Raw genomic sequence first — 20,565 nt, 5'->3', positions numbered from 1 at the left:
ATATAAAAATTTTACCTTCCAATAAAATTTGTATTATTTTGCCTGGTATATCCGAGGTCTTTATAGAGAGAGTACGTCGTAGACGTCGCATCGGACCGATAGATGGCGCCATCGTTCGTTGTAAGTCGCTCCGGCGTCTCACCGCCGCGATGTTGGTAGTCCCGTTTTTCCCCACCTGCAACACAAGGCCCCCCGCGCCCCGACTCGCCACCAGCCACCCTCATTGTTGAGGAGAAGTGCCGACGGTATATTAAGCCTACCAGGAAGGCATCACTCAGACCTCGGATATACCAGGCAAAATAATACAAATTTTATTGGAAGGTAAAATTTTTATATTATTTGTGCCGTTTGTATATCCGAGGTCTTTATAGAGACCTGTTTATTATCTCCTGGTGGCGAGTCAGCTGGCGCGCAAGCCTTTGGTAGCCCTATTGGCATAGCATAGAAGAATAAGTGAATCAGTTGAACCGATTTGACAGATGTATCAGTCGAAATAGCCTTTGATCCGCGAATATCTCGGTGCCAGAAACGCATAAAGAGATTTTCGTGATGACGTTTAGCTTTAGTCAGCGAATAGTTAGAGAAATGACATTATTATACATCGCAGATCAAAACCAAAAAAAAAAAAGATGTAGGCGAGGCTGACTTGAACAAGATACAAAAACCTTAGATACACTATTATTATTAACAGACACGTTATTTTATCAGGTTATAAACCCAATTTCAGACACAAAGTGTGGAAATTAACTGTAAAAGTAGTGTAACTATCTGTACTGTAGCAGGGTAACGTAATTGATACTGCTTTTGTCAACCCTTCGTAAAAATTATCTAAATCAATATTAGCTTTGATATGACTATTTAAAGTCCAACGTCTTACGTCCATATCAAACACAGAAAAAGGTCATCACTCACGTGCCCAAGGGCTATTTGTTACAATACTGGTATTTTCGATCAGACTATTTCGCGTCAAGCGAGCGCGGTTGCAAGCGAGACTCCTGAACTCTGAACTCTTTTTAGTGAGGGCATTTGAGGATACCGATCGCTCGGTAAGACTAGCCTAGAAGATGAAAAGTACGAGCGCTGTCGATTGCTACTACACTGGACGGAGGTATCAGTCGATTTCTTTAAGTCAGTCATTGCATGACTCTTAGGGTAATCCATTACCTAATCCAAAACCCGATGCGACGGATTTCTACTTCGTGCAATGAAGGTCGACAGAGTAGACTGAGAGGTGGAGACGTCAGTGTCGGATCGCTGGTGGTTGCTGAACACGTCGTGGTAGCAGGTCAAGGGGTGAATTTAACACCGCCACACATGCGCGCTTTAAGAGCGTAGGCGGAGCGCAATAATGGCGGTGCACCGCACTAACGCTGGCGTTGCGCCCAGTGGGCGCTAGCGGGAACGAACGAGCGCTGATAGCGAGCGCAACGCGCGCGGGACGCGAGCGGAATGCACGCGCATTCAGCGCGCTGATAGCGAAGCGGAATGCGCTTTATGTGTGGCGGAGGCTTAATACGTACCGTTGTACGGCGTAATGCAGGGCTCTCGCAGACGAAGAGGTACGATGACGGGCGAAGCAGAAGAAGGCGAGGTCACCGAAGGTCACTTACTTGGCTCCCAGGGGGTGCATACTGACCTCGTACGACAGTCTGTTGGAGTCAGCAGTTACTGTCGTAGTTACTCGTAACAGAAGAGATGTAGTCCTGCCATCGTACAGCATAACATAACATACAACTGAACTGTGCATAGCATATAGTGCTATGCGAACCTTAAGCCGGCTGCATGTCACTTCAGTCGCCAGCGCCACCGCCTGTTGAAGATTATTCTCCATCGGAAGAGCTTTACTTCGTACAATGTTCCGATTATTGAAGGTCTTATCGGGCTGCAGATGCAAGCAAAACAGGGGCGATTGGCCTACAGCTATCGGCAGCTGTACGATGTACAGGTCAATTCACAAGAGCTGGCACGAATGGAACGAATGTTTGAATGAAAATATGCATGTGTGTGACAGATTAACCAATAAAATGGTGGCTCTTGACAGTTACGACTGTATACCAATACAGGTGTCACTCACACAATCAAAGTTTCGTTCATTTCATTCGTGCCAGCTCTCGTGAATCGACCTGTAATGCTGGAAACTGCAGCGGTGCAACCTTCCTCTGTAGACCACGAAAGTTGTGAAATTTATGAAATCAGGTTCTACGATCGAATCAAGCACTATATTAATTGAGTATAGTCGAGCCAGATGATAACTACTGAAGTACTCCTGAGTTCCTGGCCCCTTTCGCTTTGAGCTGGAATCTGAAGTTCACTAAGGCGAAGCAGGTTTATTTTTCCCAATTTGTTTATTAGAGGCTCGGCGAATAAGTTAATCTCTCGAATGGACAGGGGGCGCCACAAGCCTCCGGGAAATCGTCGTGTACTTGGAACCCCCGCGGCCAGATTGCCGATCGGTTTTGGTGTCCGCCCGGTAAACAGACGCACGCTCAGGATGCAGGACGCTGGCTCGAATTCAGATCTGGACATTCTGAAAGGGATTTTTTTTTTTTTTTAATTCCGCAAACCTTTACGATGTCTTTGACCTACACAATGAGCGATGTACAGGAATCACAGGGTCTTCTCGCGAGGCGCCTCTCCGATTAGATAGCTCGCGAACATCGTCAGGACACCCTCGCAGCAGTGCGGCTCCTCGTCCGGTTATTGACGTCTTACCTCGTTCAACTATGGGTCTCCAAACCACGTTAGGACGTAGCATCTTAAGAATTTATCTGTTCTCACTTCGGCGACGGAGGAGTCCTTGGTCAAAATAGAGTGTAAATACAGTCGTACTTCACGGGAACTGGAAAGAGAAGAGTGGATACCATAGTGTACGGGATGTCAGCTGATAGCGGCGCCCGGCGTCACATTGGAGGGTAGTATCAGCCTGGTCAGCAACAGAGTCTGCAACGATACCGTAGCAGACGGAGCCTGGATAGTCGTGGTCGTGGCACCATTGTAGGGGAAGACAGTGTTCGCGGTGAGCGTGACATCTTAGGCGCGACGGGCGTTATCAGCGTGGCGGCTAGCAGCACCAAGGGCCCACATCAGCAATCTTACCAGCTTGTCACTGCAGCAGACGCTGTTATGTTCGGCGGTGAGATTGAGACGGCCGTCGTCAGCTCGAAAGGCGTCTCGATGCCCTGTCGCGTCGCGCAGTATCGTGCTCGGTGGCCCTCTCGAGGTCGCCGCCGTCAGCGCGGGAGGCACCGGCGCCAGCGTGGCAGTCAGCTACATCGGTGAACAGCATCAACAGAGTTCGCGGCGTCGTCACGGCAAACGCGGCAGGAAAATTAGCGACGCCTTCGCGGCAGCCGCAGTATTGCGCTCGGTGGCGCGATGAAGGTCGCCGCGTCTGCAATCTTACCTCGTGCGATCGAGGCGACATCAAGGCGCCAGCATGAGCGTGTCGGCCGACGACACCGGTGGAAAACTTCAAGTAGCTTGCGGCGTTGTCACGGCAGACGCAGCAGAAGGATTGCGACGCCTGTGCAGCGGTTAACAGTATTACGCTCCGCATCACCACTGAGGCGCCAGCATAAGCGTGGCGGCCAGCAATACTGGTGGACAGCTTCGGCAGGGTCGCGTCTCGCGTCGTTGTCACGGCATATGAACGCTCTACATCACCATCGAGGCGCCAGCATAAGCGTGGCGGCCAGCGATACTGGTGGACAGCTTCAGCAGGATCGCGGCGTTGTCACGGCAGATGAGCTCGCTGCATCACCATCGAGGCGCCAGCATAAGCGTGGCGGCCAGCGATACTGGTGGACAGCTACAGCAGGTGGACAGTCAGCAGGATCGCGGCGTTGTCACGGCAGACGAACGCTCTGCATCACCATCGAGGCGCCAGCATAAGCGTGGCGGCCAGCGATATTGGTGGACAGCTTCAGCAGGCTCGCGGCGTTGTCAAGGCAGACGCACGCTCTGCATCACCATCGAGGCGCCAGCATAAGCGTGGCGGCCAGCGATACTGGTGGACAGCTTCAGCAGGATCGCGGCGTTGTCACGGCAGACGAACGCTCTGCATCGTCACCATCGAGGCGCCAGCATAAGCGTGGCGGCCAGCGATATTGGTGGACAGCTTCAGCAGGCTCGCGGCGTTGTCAAGGCAGACGCACGCTCTGCATCACCATCGAGGCGCCAGCATAAGCGTGGCGGCCAGCGATACTGGTGGACAGCTTCAGCAGGATCGCGGCGTTGTCACGGCAGACGAACGCTCTGCATCGTCACCATCGAGGCGCCAGCATAAGCGTGGCGGCCAGCGATATTGGTGGACAGCTTCAGCAGGCTCGCGGCGTTGTCAAGGCAGACGCACGCTCTGCATCACCATCGAGGCGCCAGCATAAGCGTGGCGGCCAGCGATACTGGTGGACAGCTTCAGCAGGATCGCGGCGTTGTCACGGCAGACGAACGCTCTGCATCACCATCGAGGCGCCAGCATAAGCGTGGCGGCCAGCGATACTGGTGGACAGCTTCAGCAGGCTCGCGGCGTTGTGGCCGCGCTGGTAGCCTGCGTATTGACGACTGATCACTAACGGCACGGCGCTCGCGTCGGGGCAGCAGCAGACATACTTACAGCGTCGCACGCGGCGCCTATGCGGCGGCCACAACGTTGTTCGGCGGCACCGCAGAGATGGCCATCGTTAACGAGGAGGCAACTTCTACGCAACCTCGGCGGCGCCGACGCGGCGGACAACACTGCCGCGGTCAGCGGCGCTATCGCAGCGCTACAGTAAGTTTCGGCGCCGACACGTGGCTTGGGGCCTCCGCACCGAATCGGAAACCGATCATAATCTTTCTAAAATAATATGAATCTGCTCACCCATTCGTCGGAGAAATTCAAACCTCCTTGGAGCGCGGTATTCCTCCACCGCGCCCTCCGCCGCCGCCGCCGCCGCAGCCCGCAGGTCGCGCAGCCCGCGGTCGCGAAGCACGTGGTCCCCGGAGCACGTGGTCCCCGGCGGAGCAACTTACCTACGTTACCGCTTATATTCTCGCGCGAAACTTTTAATACGCGGATAACACTTCCTACTTTAGTCTCGGAAATGCGAATAGTTTAAAAAGAAAACTGATTAACGGTAACGATTTTTGCAGCATGGAACTTTCTTACAAAAAAGTGGGTAGAATCATAAAGCACCGCTCGTTCATTTCTATAGTGAGAACCCCGAAAGACGAATAATGATCGCTAGCGAGGCATAATATATCTCATTATTCAAGACGAACGAGCGCAAATTAAAAGGGAAGAAAGAATTGACGGATGAAATTGAAAAATTTCATAATTCCGAAACGTTATAAGCCACTTTTTAAATAAAAACACGAATAATTCTGGTTTGACCAGAAATAACAAGGAAATAGAAACTAAAAGATTAATTTCGAGACACCATGCTGTAAAAATGTTCGAACGGAATACGCGACAACCGGTCACTTCGGCGTTCGACGAAACAATGAGGGTGGCTGGTGGCGAGTCGGGGCGCGGGGGGCCTTGTGTTGCAGGTGGGGAAAAACGGGACTACCAACATCGCGGCGGTGAGACGCCGGAGCGACTTACAACGAACGATGGCGCCATCTATCGGTCCGATGCGACGTCTACGACGTACTCTCTCTATAAAGACCTCGGATATACAAACGGCACAAATAATGCTATTTCTACTCAGAATTACTAGCCTTTTCAATCCTAGTAGTTAAAAAAATTGTCCCATACGATTTTTTCTTATTTTGTTACCATTTTCCGTACATGTTGTATGGGGTAACAAAAGAGGAAAGTAAAAAAATGTATGGAAATTCTGGGACACTTTTTGTCTCCTAGTGAGATTGAAAAATATTGTCAAAAAAAAAAATGCTCAAATATCATGTGCAAGTCACTCTGAGAGAAGAATATGCCCCCCCCCCTTCTTCCCACCCTAAATACTAATACTATACTATACCTGTAAGGTAGGCCACCGTGGGCGGCGTGACGCGGAACTTGTGGGCATGTCGCGCGGTGACGGCGACCAAGCGATACGGACGGACGCGACACGGACGCGACGCGGGTGCCGGCAGCCTGTAGTGTAACTAGCTACTATACCAGGCCTACGTCACTCACTCGCGGACGCGCGTTAAGTACCTACCCGCCAGAAGTTGCCTCAAGGTAAGAAGTGGCACCACGCGCCCGCCTGTGTAGTCGCGTGGCACGTACCTACTATTCCTTCTAAGTTATACGTATCAGCTTATTAGTTAAATAAAGCGTAGGCATTTGTCGTTTCGCGGGCAAGTGAAGGATCTGTTACGTTAGTAACTTATTAATAATCTGTGACTATACTATACCTGTGAGGTAAGCGACGGTGGGAGGCGTGACGTGGAACTTGTCCGCGTGACGGCGAGCACGCGTCACGGACGCGACACGGACGCAACACGGACGCGACACGAGTGCCGGCAGCCTATAGTGTGACTAGCTACTATACCTGTGAGGTAGGCGACCGTGGGATGCGTGACGTGGAACTTGTCGGCGTGTCGCGCGGTGATAGCGAGCAGGGCGGCGAGCACGCGACACGTGCGCGACACCGACGCGGCCGCAGGGTGCCGGTAGCCTTTAAGTAAGTGCCCGACCAGTGCGAAATGGAAGTTTGAGCGGAAACTGCGAAAGAAACTCAATGATATTTTTTATTTACTTATTATAAATGGGCTTACTCTTGGTCACAGACTAGCCAAAGGCAAAGACGTGGCCTACGATGGAGCGAGCTCGCCCAGAAGATGCCTGTTCACTCTTGATTTAAAGGTTGCCGTAATCCGTATTTCATAGTCTGTCAAGCTTTTTAAGTCAGTAAAAACAGCGGCAAATTTTAAAATGTCTTGGCGAATAGGCTAGTTTCCTAATAGTCAAATCAGCTTCTTTTTAAGAACTGTCAAAACGATTTTCTCATATGGAATTACTATGAATTACTGAGGAGTGACGTCACGGTCAATTTATTTGATTTATATCTTTCTCTTTGACTTATTAAATAGAAATTATGTTTAAACATAACTACTGTCCATATTTTTCTTCTAATTATATGTTTTTTTATTTTGTGCACTGCATAAATATTTTATTTTAAGTATAGGAAACTAGCCTGTTTAATGTTACGTACAATATTTGAATTTCGTGCATTTTCTAGTGACGTGTTAATCAAATCCATCAGTTTATTTTTCTGAGTAGGAAGAGGTAGTTAGGTACCCACTACACTACACAAGCCAACAATATTTATAAAAATAATCTTAGGTACCTCAACCCTACAGCGTGGTCCATTTGTTTGAAATGCCATTCCAGCGGTTCTCTCGTCTCCATCATCACTTGCTCTAAAGTCTGAAAAAAAGTACATTAAAATTTTTATTTAATACTATGGCGCATTTATATAAACATTTCAAACAATATGTAGCTAAACAACTTATATATCCACATTCAGGATCCCAACACAGGGTCTTCCAGAGAGCCTGGGAAAGCATGCAAAGGGCAGCGCTGTATAATGTGTTCAATGGTTTGGGCCTATTACGATACAAGTGCGGAAAAAAGAAGTTTAAAGTTTAAAACGAGTAGTGATAAATTAAAACACGACCGAACGGTGTGTTTTATATCGATATGAACTACGAATTTCTTTTTCGCATTTACGATGTTTTTCAGTACATATGGCCCATGGCATGAAATTATGTTATTATTTTCAAGTATCTTATTTTGCTCAAGTTTCATTGCCAAAAGGGATTTAAAGAAAACGAAATTGTACTCCACAATTCAACCCATATCCCACAGTCGACTTATACGACACCCATTGGAAGAAAGGAGGTGGTGAAATTCTTAACCCCATATTGGCAACTGAAATTTGAGTAGTTCATGTGCTCTGCCTACTCTTTTATGGGATACAGGCGTGATCGTATGTATGTATGTGTCTTATTTTATTTATTATTTCATCCTGTCATAGGCACAAAATGGTCGAGCCCTGGACATTCCCCTACAATAACTCAAGAAACGATGTGTCCATTGAAATGCATATTCCACTTTAATTTGTATTTCATTTTTTACCTTATGCTCAAACTGTCCCTGTGATCCAGGGTATGCAGGTTCTGTTCCAGCAGAGACAACCCAGCCGCGTACAAAGTTGGGTCATCCAGCTGTAACACGGACAGACCCACCCAGAATAGAGCTCTGTGGATCGGCGATTCCTATGAACAAAAAAAAAATTCTAATATTATAAATAGGAAAGATGTGTGTTTGTTTGTTTGTCAGTCTTTCGCGGCAAAACGGAGTAGAGATATTTGAAGGGACATATACCCAGAATAGAGCTCTAACCACAAAATTAAATTTTGAAAAAAAAATCCAACGTGACATAAATAGGAAAATGTGTGTATTATTTGGAGCCCGTCGTCCACTGCTGGGCAAAACGGATTTTTCCACTGATCTCTATCCAGGGACATATGACCATTCCTCCCACAAAATTGAGTCCAGTTCATCCCTCCATCGCGACATAGCCGGACCGATTTTCATGAAACATGGCTAAGAACACTCCCGACTAACTCAGCTTTCAGACAAATAAAAAACTAAATCAAAATCGGTTCATCCGTTCGGGAACTACGATACCACAGACTGACACACAGACAGACATGTCAAACTTATAACACCCCGTCGTTTTTGTGTCGGGGGTTAAAAAATAAAATACATATTAAATATTGGGGGACACCTTACACAGATCAACCTAGCCCCAAACCACAGTATAATAAAGAGTACTATCGTACAGTATGGCCACTCCCGCTCCCCGCTGAAAGTGCCGCCCACCCCTTCTCGGCTACCTCACAGTTACCGCCTGTCAAAAACGCAGAACAGTCGACCTGTCATATTTCACTCATTATAGTACGCGTTCCCAACGAGCTTAGACTGCAGGAACGCGCCTCTTTCATATATTTGATAGCCAGTGTCCGAGTGTGCCCAAACTAAGCAAAGCTTGTACTATGGGTGCTAGGCGACTATATACATACTTATATATATAAAAACATACTTATATACATAGAAAAAAAGTGTTTAAAAAGTTTTTGTTCCTTTCTCACAAATACTTAAGTCATCAGTACAGAAAGGGACAAAACATTTTTTTAACCAACAGTAACTTTCTTATGGATAGTATGAGTTGACTTACCGGGTGCAGAAGTGGCTGTAACCTCGTCAGACACATGATTAGAGCTTCTAAGAGAGCCAAGTCGTTGAAAGACTCGAGCGCCTTAACCAAGATACGAAGCAGCTGTTTCATATCATCGTCCGTTACGTTTTTACCTGAAAATAAATAAATAAATATCAAGGGCCCATTTCTCAAAACTGAAAGTTACAAGCAAAGAGGATCGAGTATTAAAGAGAGTTACTGTCAAAGTGAAATGTGTAATCACAGCGCATACGAGTAGAGATCTCTGCAGGCTTAAAACTTTTGAACCTCTCGCCCATATTCACTTGATATGTGTTAAAATGTCAAATATTAAAACAAAGGTGTAACGCCATCTTGAACCTTTTTCAATGGTTTTGAGGTACGTTTTTAAGTCAATTGGAACCCTTATACATGTCTGTCTGTCCGTCCGTCCGTCCGTCGTCCGCGGATAATCTCAGTAACCGTTAGCATATGAAATTTGGTACCAATATGTATATCAATCACGCCAACAAAGTGCAAAAATAAAAAATGGAAAAAAAATGTTTTGTTAAGTATTACATAAAGTGGGGGCTGATTTTTTTTTTCATTTCAACCCCAACGTGTTACATATTGTTGGAAGGTATTTAAAAATGAATAGGGTTTACACCTTTTTGATAATGTTAATATTTTGGAAATAATCGCTCCTAAAGGAAAAAAAGTGCGTCCCCCCCCTCTAACTTTTGAACCATATGTTTAAAAAATATGAAAAAAATCACAAAAGGTTTATAAAGACTTTCTAGGAAAATTGTTTTGAACTTGATAGGTTCAGTTTTTTGAGAAAAATACGGAAAACTACGGAACCCTACACTTACGCTCTTATCGGTTTTTTTTTTCTTAGACTTTACGTAGTACGGAGTTACATATGTCTTTGAAAATACTTACTAATACACCCGAATACGATGAGAGCGCGCGGCTGCAAGGCTGGGTTGAAACAGAAAGCGAAGCTTTTGGCCAGGGAAGTCCTGTTAAAAACAACAATGAGTAAATAAAGGTTCCCCATGTTTTGGCATAATTTTACGATCAAGAATAATTTTTGTCATAATATTTTGTTATATTGGCATAATAAACCTTTTGCATAATCTGTTACGGCATAGTATAGTTACGCATAATTTGTTTTTGTTAGGCGTATTTTTATTAGGCCGAATACAATTCGTGTATAAATGTTATTCGCCGAATGGTTTTTATGCATAAATTATTTGTGCATAATATTGTTTAGTCGAAAACCACGCAGAATTTTTATCATAGGTACGACTTACACTTACTACTTTATTGATGTTGCAGTTCTCACCTAACCCAACCTACATTCTTCAACAAATTTTGTATTTCTTGAGGTCACAGTTGACAACATTTCATATTTTTGAACACTACTTTTTATTGTTTGGTTTAAAAACACTCAATATTTAAAGATACACGTATTTTTTTATTTTTCCCAAAAACTGCTATTCTAATGCGAAAATCCCTTTTTATTACTACTTCGAACAGAAAGAGCGTAAGTTACAAACGTCAACACACAGCTTTATGACGTCACATGTGTTGTTTCATACACCTAAGAAAACAACAAAATCATTTCTAAAAAAAAAGTTTTAACAGTCAGTTTAAACATTCCGGTATGTCTGACTGTCAAGTGTCACTGTCAACCAATAGTGAATGACTACGAACCATAGACTAAGCCATAAAATTTTTTATATCTTTGCTACGAACTGTGATAAGTGTCACTGTCAAACTCAAGTGACATCCCAAATGGAAGATTTTTTTGTTATAAGTAATGGCAGCCCTAAATCAGCTATTTGACATCACTTCTTCTTTAAACTAATTTAAGATTTTTTTGACTAAAACTACGGAAAAAAAATTAAAAAATGATTTATGTGATCTACGGGCGTATATCTCGAAATGGTTTTCGATTTAGGGACATTGAAAATTTTGAAATGTTAATTGTCAGTTCTAACCTAACTGACTCTTCTGACAGCGTTTAGTACGGGTGGTTATTCTGATTTTAAGAAATATGACAAATACAATTTATGCTAATAAGTATTATTCATAAACACATTCGGCGTAAACAGTATTATGCGAACTAATTTTCGGACACAGTAATATTCATATTATTTTATATACATACATACATACAATCACGCCTGTATTCCGTAAAGGGGTAGGCAGAGCACATGAAACTACTAAAGCTTCAGTGCCACTCTTGGCAAATAAAGGGTCGAAAGAAACGAAATTGTGAATTATTTTAGATTATGACAAATAAGTTTTTTGCCAAATTAACATTCGTCGAAAACCGATTATGCGAAGTCTGTTAGGCAAAATTCGTTTCGGACAATTAAAGGTGTGCCAAATAGAGGGAACCCGATAAAAGTAACTGCCAATTCTCATATAAATATATATACGGGTAAAAATACTAAAAATCTCGTTAGCTCGATAAAGAAATTGTCACTTTCTATACAGCGACATCTAGCGGGAGATTCACATAAACTTTTCCATTACGTACCACGTCGTCAGCCAATCGCAGTGCGGTATGTCTCTCATGCAAGCCTCCATGATTTCGAGTAATGCGTCGGTGATGGTCTCTAGGGACTGTAGGGGGAGGCGCTCGCGGTCGGAGTGGGGGGGAGGGGCGGGCAGAGCTCCGCTGCTGGATGAAGTACCGGATTCGGTGCAGGCTGTGTATGAGTGGTCGGAGTACCTGAAAGAGGGTTTAGTTAGTTTCACGTTTGACAACTATGCGAAGCTGGGCGTTTTCCAAAATAAATCTCGAAAATCTAATTTCACCAGATCTGCACGTGCTTGGGCTTATTCTTCTCAGAATCACGAGCTGATTCGATCCTGGCGATAAAAAAACCGGCCAAGAGCGTGTCGGGCCACGCTCAGTGTAGGGTTCCGTAGTTTTCCGTATTTTTCTCAAAAACTACTGAACCAATCAGTTCAAAATAATTTTCCTAGAAAGTCTTTATAAAGTTCTACTTTTGTGATTTTTTTCATATTTTTTAAACATATGGTTCAAAAGTTAGAGGGGGGGGACGCACTTTTTTTTCCTTTAGGAGCGATTATTTCCGAAAATATTAATATTATCAAAAAACGATCTTAGTAAACCCTTATTCATTTTTAAATACCTATCCAACAATATATCACACGTTGGGGTTGGAATGAAAAAAAATATCAGCCCCCACTTTACATGTAGGGGGGGTACCCTAATAAAACATTTTTTCCTTTTTTTATTTTTGCACTTTGTTGGCGTGATTGATATACATATTGGTACCAAATTTCAGCTTTCTAGTGCTTACGGTTACTGAGATTATCCGCGGACGGACGGACGGACAGACGGACGGACGGACGGACGGACGGACGGACGGACGGACGGACGGACGGACGGACGGACGGACGGACGGACAGACATGGCGAAACTATAAGGGTTCCTAGTTGACTACGGAACCCTAAAAATGTGTCCTAATTGTTTTTTTCCTTTTACGTCACGATTTTCGTATGAACTTACTACGTGTGTGACGTATTGGAAACTCGAATTTTGTATGGAAAATTTGGGACGTTTAAAAATAGAGCAATGTGTGAGAACTCTGCCTCTTTAGGTTTTTTAATGTACAACCTTTCCATGAAAAATTGCAAACACAGTTTATTATAATTTTTTTCATCTTAGAATACAATTGAACTAATATTATGTTTCTTATCTGTTCAGAACGCTGAATAATGTGTGTATTAATAAAACATGATAATAAATAGGTACGAGTTAATAACTCGTGTTGACTGTTCGATTCGCAGGATGTGCCCGGCCCGATAAAAAACCGTTCTTGACAGGTCTCTCAAATGCTAAGAAACGAAGTATAAGGAGCGCCTGGCATCCGTTGGCTCGTTGGGTGGACGACATTCGAAAAACTGCGGGGCACTTCTGGATGAGATTAGCCCAGGACCGGGATAAGTGGCGTACACGGATGGAGGCCTATGCTCAGCAGTGGGCGATTAATGGCTGAAACGATGATGACCACAGATGTCATATATACCATAGATCAAGCAAACGTATCTACTTAGCGTGTCAAATGAACTCAGTGAAATCCACTGAGTTGTCCGTCTTTACTCGCAGCTTGCAGCTTTCGGGCGTCAATTTTTGTAAGTTGAAGTCAACCAAAACATAAAAAACGCCTCGTTACGTGATATTCAATTGCAACAACACAAAAATTATGAACAATCAAGAGCCTGAGACATATTTAAAATTACAGGCAAGAATCAACTTCAGTACAAAATTTGACACGCTCGGCCCCTATACAAATATATGAATTTGTTTCTTCTATCTAAATTAAGTTCTGTGATGATGACGATGAGTTGTTACATATGTAAATCTCACCATTCCTTATCAGGGTGGCGGTTATGGGGACTCCTGAACGCGGTGACGGCGGCAGATTTGACCTTGGAAATGCCAAACATCTGGTAGAACTTGGGCAAAGCGAATTCATCCAGGGACAGCATCAGGACACGCTGGGTTTCCTCTGCGGACAAGAATATAGTATGAATTTTTGAAGTGGTGGTTAAGCTCGTTAAAATAGTTATTTGTTATACAAGGGGGCAAAGTTGTATTTTAACGCCGATTGTGGAATTGAAAAACGAGCAAGTGAAAGGATTCTATAGTTGAACCACGAGCGAAGCGAGTGGTTCGAGAAAAACCTGAACTTACGAGTTTTTTAACACACGAGAAGTAAAATACATTTGCACCCGAGCGTAACACAAAACTTTTCCCCTCACTATAGCGAGGAAACTACAACGCAAAAAATGCGTTTATCACTGATTCTAGTAGTTCCACAGGTGGTAAATCATCTTTATTACTAGATTCACCTACTTTTATCAATTTCAAAGCAGCTAATTTGACTTTATTCAAGGTCAAATTACTTTACCCACTAGTGGATAAAATGCGTTTTTCACAGCGAGTGTATGATGTTGATGACCAGCCCGTGTGTGGCGGCGCGCATGGACACGGCGCCGGAGCACACCAGCGCCACCGTGTGGAAGAGTACCGGGTGACGTCACGGCTAGCCGGGAGCCGGAGTGTCCTCACACCAGGGCTCACAGTGTAAAGTTACCGGAGAAACTCGGGCTGTTGCAGGTGCACAGCGAGTGTATGATGTTGATGACCAGCCCGTGTGTGGCGGCGCGCATTGACACGGTGCCGGAGCACACCAGCGCCACCGTGTGGAAGAGTAGGGCGGGTGACGTCACGGCTAGCCGGGAGCCGGAGTGTCCTCACACCAGGGCTCACAGTGTAAAGTTACCGGAGAAACTCGGGCTGTTGCAGGTGCACAGCGAGTGTATGATGTTGATGACCAGCCCGTGTGTGGCGGCGCATTGACACGGTGCCGGAGCACACCAGCGCCACCGTGTGGAAGAGTACCGGGTGACGTCACGGCTAGCCGGGAGCCGGAGTGTCCTCACACCGGGCTCACAGTGTAAAGTTACCGGAGAAACTCGGGCTGTTGCAGGTGCACAGCGAGTGTATGATGTTGATGACCAGCCCGTGTGTGGCGGCGCGCATTGACACGGTGCCGGAGCACACCAGCGCCACCGTGTGGAAGAGTAGGGCGGGTGACGTCACGGCTAGCCGGGAGCCGGAGTGTCCTCACACCAGGGCTCACAGTGTAAAGTTACCGGAGAAACTCGGGCTGTTGCAGGTGCACAGCGAGTGTATGATGTTGATGACCAGCCCGTGTGTGGCGGCGCGCATGGACACGGCGCCGGAGCACACCAGCGCCACCGTGTGGAAGAGTAGGGCGGGTGACGTCACGGCTAGCCGGGAGCCCGAGTGTCCTCACACCAGGGCTCACAGTGTAAAGTTACCGGAGAAACTCGGGCTGTTGCAGGTGCACAGCGAGTGTATGATGTTGATGACCAGCCCGTGTGTGGCGGCGCGCATGGACACGGCGCCGGAGCACACCAGCGCCACCGTGTGGAAGAGTACCGGGTGACGTCACGGCTAGCCGGGAGCCGGAGTGTCCTCACACCAGGGCTCACAGTGTAAAGTTACCGGAGAAACTCGGGCTGTTGCAGGTGCACAGCGAGTGTATGATGTTGATGACCAGCCCGTGTGTGGCGGCGCGCATTGACACGGTGCCGGAGCACACCAGCGCCACCGTGTGGAAGAGTACCGGGTGACGTCACGGCTAGCCGGGAGCCGGAGTGTCCTCACACCAGGGCTCACAGTGTAAAGTTACCGGAGAAACTCGGGCTGTTGCAGGTGCACAGCGAGTGTATGATGTTGATGACCAGCCCGTGTGTGGCGGCGCGCATGGACACCGTGCCGGAGCACACCAGCGCCACCGTGTGGAAGAGTACCGGGTGACGTCACGGCTAGCCGGGAGCCGGAGTGTCCTCACACCAGGGCTCACAGTGTAAAGTTACCGGAGAAACTCGGGCTGTTGCAGGTGCACAGCGAGTGTATGATGTTGATGACCAGCCCGTGTGTGGCGGCGCGCATTGACACGGTGCCGGAGCACACCAGCGCCACCGTGTGGAAGAGTACCGGGTGACGTCACGGCTAGCCGGGAGCCGGAGTGTCCTCACACCAGGGCTCACAGTGTAAAGTTACCGGAGAAACTCGGGCTGTTGCAGGTGCACAGCGAGTGTATGATGTTGATGACCAGCCCGTGTGTGGCGGCGCGCATGGACACGGTGCCTGAGCACACTAGGAGCGTCACCGTGTGGAACAGGTAGGGCAGGTGGCGCGTCACGTCGAGGCAGTTGTTGAAGGATAACATTAACTGGAACAAAAACGGTCAAGATTTTAAATTAACTATTTGGGTCTATATTACTTCATATATAAAGTCATAATGTTTAGTTTGTCCAAATTTTCGTTAGTCATAATTTGGTTTTACTCAAAAATTCGTAACTTTTCGGGATTGGCATAAAACAAGCGTAACCTAAATGTGATTCAATTTTATTTTAAATAAATTCAACCTAATCTAACCTTTTTGGATTAAGCATAAAATCTGTCTAAAAATTTCCTCTTTATTACATTCTGAATGTAGATTATCGCTTAAAGTTTATGTAATTAGCACAAAAACAATACTGTTATTGCAATTATGTGCTTAATACCTATCGTCACAAAACTGACATTGAGTTAATTTTGTGTGTTGTTAACAACTGACGCTTATTGGGGGGTCCCAAATTCTGAAAAGGTCATCCATAGGACCTTAACGAAAACACTAAAAAGATATTTCAGAATTATGACTACTGATAATCTGGCAATAATCATTATGTCAAACAAAGGGATCCAGTAACTATTTACGTTATCTTATGGACTTGACCAACATTAATGCTAGTGGCGGCCAGTGAAACTAATTTGACACCATACAATTGTTATAAATTGAAATAGATATCATACACGAAAGAAAAAACGACAAGGCCCACTGGTGGCCGAACCGGGAATCGAACCCGGGTCTTCAGCTTACGCGGCTAACGTGTTTACCACTAGAACACCCGCCCGCCGTGGTACCCGACGATATTTCTCTAGTGTATGTTATCTCTGATAAGGCTAAATAGGGACATACTGCTTACTATCGTGAGTCTTGTGTGTAGGCAAAGTGACAACCCTAGCGCAAAAGTAAATAATCAAGATCAAGTGACGGTAGTTCAAAAACTCGCGCGGCTAGAAGATGTTGATATAATTCGCCAGTCCGCCCGTGACCACGAACGTAATGAGACGTTCAAAACGTTGTTCAAAATATAAACGTGAGTGGTACGCGATGAAGTTCTGTTTAGTTCTTAAAGTTATGAGTGCAAATCGTGTTAGTTTAAATCAATATACCATACAATTTAACATGAAAAAATCCCACAAAATGAGGGCAGCACGTAGGGAGTATAACTTACCAAATATCTGGCCAATATAGCAATGTCACCCCACATCATATGCATCTCTAGCACGGGCGTCGGCGAATGACAAGTCTTGTCCACCACCTGTCGAGTATAACATATGTTTAGGATACACGATACATGGACAGTTTTGTAGGGAATGGCATAATCACAGAACTAGATTTAGATAGAAGAAACAAGTTCAACTAATTAGGGGCCGAGCGTGTCAGATTTTGTACTGAAGTTGTTACTTGCCTGATTGTAAACATATCTCAGGCCCTTTTGTTCATAATTTTTGTATTGTTGCAATTAAATGTGAGTGTGTTTAGTAAAACGTCCCACTTTGTCGGTTACCATTAAGGCGAATTTACTTGTATCTTGCTATGAATAAACTGACAAAGCGGCATTATAGCAATCGACAAAGTGGGACGTTTTTCCGTGCACACTCACAAACATCACATAACACGTAACGAGGCATTTTTAATGTTTTTGTTGACTACAACTCACAAAAACTCACGCCCGAAAGCTGCAAGCTTCGATGAAAGACGGACAACTCAGTGGATTTTACTGAGTTCATTTGACACGCTAAGTAGATACGTTTGCTTGATCTATGGCAAAGAATATCGAGTAGAGACTCACCACGATAAGTTTGCAACGATTTTCACAGCCTCGCCAGTGCAGATGTTTTTTTAAACGTCAAACTTTGATGAAATTATGACGTTTACTTAACCCTTGCAGAGGCGGGGCTATTAAAATCTATGCAGACTTATCGTGGGACGATTCTATTATAGAGAGTTACTGTCAAAGTAAAATGTGTAATCACAGTGCATAGTCTGCCATCGACACAGGCTTAAAACTTTTGAACCGCAGTTTTGACAATTTGGCCCATATTCTTAGCTTGATATGTGTTAAAATGCCAAATATATATTAGCGCCATCTAGCCGAGCGTCCCCCAAAGGTGTATCGCCATCTAGGCCACAGTACCTTTTTCTGTATGGTTCTGAGGTACGTTTTTTTCTTAGACTTTATATGTCTTTGTCTATGGTAAATATAACATCTGTGGGATGCACCGATGCGATAGGCTCACACTACTGTGCTAAGCCCGCTATTTGTTAATGCAATTTAAAAGTACAGTTTAATATTGTTATTTAATCTAAGTGTTAAAAGCTGCTAAGTGTGGTAACCTATAATTTTGACCACTGCCCGCCAATGTTCCCCATAAAACAGAATAAAAATCATAAAAATAAATTAAAACGCTAGAGTAAAAAGCAAATTAAAAATAATTCATATATTCAATAGATTATTACGGTTTATTGTGAGAAATTTTGTTTTTATATTCTTAGACTTGTTTATGTTATCTACTTTTGTTAATAAGAGTAAGTAATAATAATAAGAGTAAGCGTTTTATTAGGCAGGCGTCCGGTTTTTTATCCATAGCCCAGTATTTAGTCCATCACTTTCATCAAAATAGACCAGTTCATTTTAGATTCCATTAACTCTCAAATAGTCCTTACAGCAGCGGCCCGCCCGCCAGGGGACCACCAGATGATTTACCACCTGTGGAACTACTGGAAGCAGTGGCTTCCAGTAGTTCCACAGGTGGTAAATCATCTTTATTACTAGATTCACCTACTTTTTTCAATTTTAAAGCAGTTAATTTGACTTAATTCAAGGTCAAATTACTTTACCCACTAGTGGATAAAATGCGTTTTTACCCGTTGGTATTAAAGGACAAAACACGTGTTTCCGAGCTAGTGAGGGGAAAAAATATTTAATCAGTTTACGGTAGTCCTCAAGTTATTATATCGCGACTCTTTCTTACCCCCACTTCCCTATAATTGGGGGTGGAAGTTTGTATGGAGCATTCCGGAATTTTCGAAAAGCTAGTTTTAAATATTTAGATATAGTTTAGGTTAGTCTTAGTCAATGTTATTTTACGAAATAAATAAAAAGCAAATAAAACAAAAATAAAACCAACTCACAGTGGCCGGGGTAACGGGGCCCAGGGCATTATTGGGCAGTTTTGAAAGCGCCTGCAGGAAAAACTAGCTTCAATTTCGAAATCTACACTTAAATATACTTAAACCTCTTAGCTAAATAATAATAGAGTAAGGGCCAGTTGCATCAACCAAATTTGATAGACACATCATTGTCACGCAGCAGAGGCACAGTATAATAAAGAGTACTATCGTACAGTATGGCCACTCCCGCTCCCCACTGAAAGTGCCGCCCACCCCCTCTCGGTTCCCTCACAGTTACCGCCTGTCGAAAACGCGAACAGTCAACCTGTCATATTTCACTCATACAAGCACGGTACGCGTTCACCTACACGAGCTTAGACTGTGTGCTAGGAACGCGCCTCTTTCATATATTTGATCGCCAGTGTCCGAGGTGTGGCAGAGGTCTATGGAAATTCCCACACAAGAAAATTCTAGGAATGTTTTAACGGTGACAGACGGTTTGATGCAACCGGCCCTAAAAGGATAAGTTAGAAATAATTTTAATTAATTAAGAATGTCTAGAAATTAAGAGGCCTTAATCCTTAAATATCGCTCATGAATTTAGTATTTTTTCAGTGTGATGTAATGTCAAACGTCAAACCACAATATTTTGTCCCTGTTACTTGCACTAACAGGGCTATTGTGATCTAGCAAAATCCCGAAAAGTTTGTACATTTGGATCATGTCTCCGATTTTGACAGACGAAAAAATTGGTAGTGACGAAATGATAGAGTCCATGATAAAAATTGAGCAAGATCCACTAAGCAAGGTTTCCCAATGTCCTAAGCAGTTTGTATGAAACCTTCCTTTTTCTTTACCAGATTTTTATACATTTTCGGTAACAAAAAGGAAAGTTTCATACAATCAACCTAGGACATTTTGGGAAACCTAGTGGATCTTGCTCTGCATCATGGACTCTTATCAGCCTACCATTTTTTATCCAAATCGGAGAAGTGATCCAACTGTACAAACTTAACGGGAATTGCTGTATTAATACTTAGTACTTAATAATTTAGATGTACCTTAGTGACTTTTAATAGAGAAATCTCAACTCAACAATCACTCGAAATTGACCAAATTTTACAAAAAAGAAACCGGTTTTTTTCACGTATATATTACTACATGCAATAAATGCAAGTTTTGGCCCTTTTACTTGCTCAAATTAAGATTAAAGTATTATATATAATCAACAGATAGTTAAAATGACCTATACTTTCTACATAATTTGAGTTGAAGTATTTATCCAAGGCGTAAGGCCAAGAATAATTCTTAAGAATAATTTTCATTAATTAAAACATAAGAGTACTTCATGAAGAAGTGAAGATTTAAAAATATTTTAAGCGGGTTACTCACGTATTAAGTCGATATAGCGTTATACATGTTTCGATCCAATTTTCGAGGATCTTTCTCAAGAGTAGCGACCCCGCCTTTACATGTCGAACGCTATATCGACTTGATACGTGAGTGACCCGTTTAAAATATTTTTAAATATGTATGAGTCTCACGGGAGT

At 44.3% G+C, this 20,565-nt stretch overlaps 1 protein-coding gene across 1 annotated transcript in view; it reads right to left on the bottom strand.

The window, feature by feature from the left end:
- LOC125240189 (neurofibromin) overlaps window positions 1-20,565 on the bottom strand; it is a 140,904-nt gene that overhangs the window by 24,048 nt on the left and 96,291 nt on the right. Inside the window, 11 exon segments of the mRNA XM_048148013.1 lie at window positions 6,477-6,649; window positions 7,275-7,354; window positions 8,066-8,088; window positions 8,091-8,205; window positions 9,171-9,304; window positions 10,092-10,171; window positions 11,701-11,895; window positions 13,564-13,705; window positions 15,793-15,964; window positions 17,073-17,159; window positions 19,037-19,087. Coding sequence (XP_048003970.1) covers window positions 6,477-6,649; window positions 7,275-7,354; window positions 8,066-8,088; window positions 8,091-8,205; window positions 9,171-9,304; window positions 10,092-10,171; window positions 11,701-11,895; window positions 13,564-13,705; window positions 15,793-15,964; window positions 17,073-17,159; window positions 19,037-19,087 — 1,252 coding nt within the window.

This window comes from Leguminivora glycinivorella, chromosome 27 (assembly GCF_023078275.1).
Source record: "Leguminivora glycinivorella isolate SPB_JAAS2020 chromosome 27, LegGlyc_1.1, whole genome shotgun sequence".
In the NCBI taxonomy this organism is placed as follows: Eukaryota; Metazoa; Arthropoda; class Insecta; order Lepidoptera; family Tortricidae; genus Leguminivora; species Leguminivora glycinivorella.
Note: the sequence above shows the minus strand (reverse complement) of the source record. Positions and strands in the feature narration are given on the sequence as shown.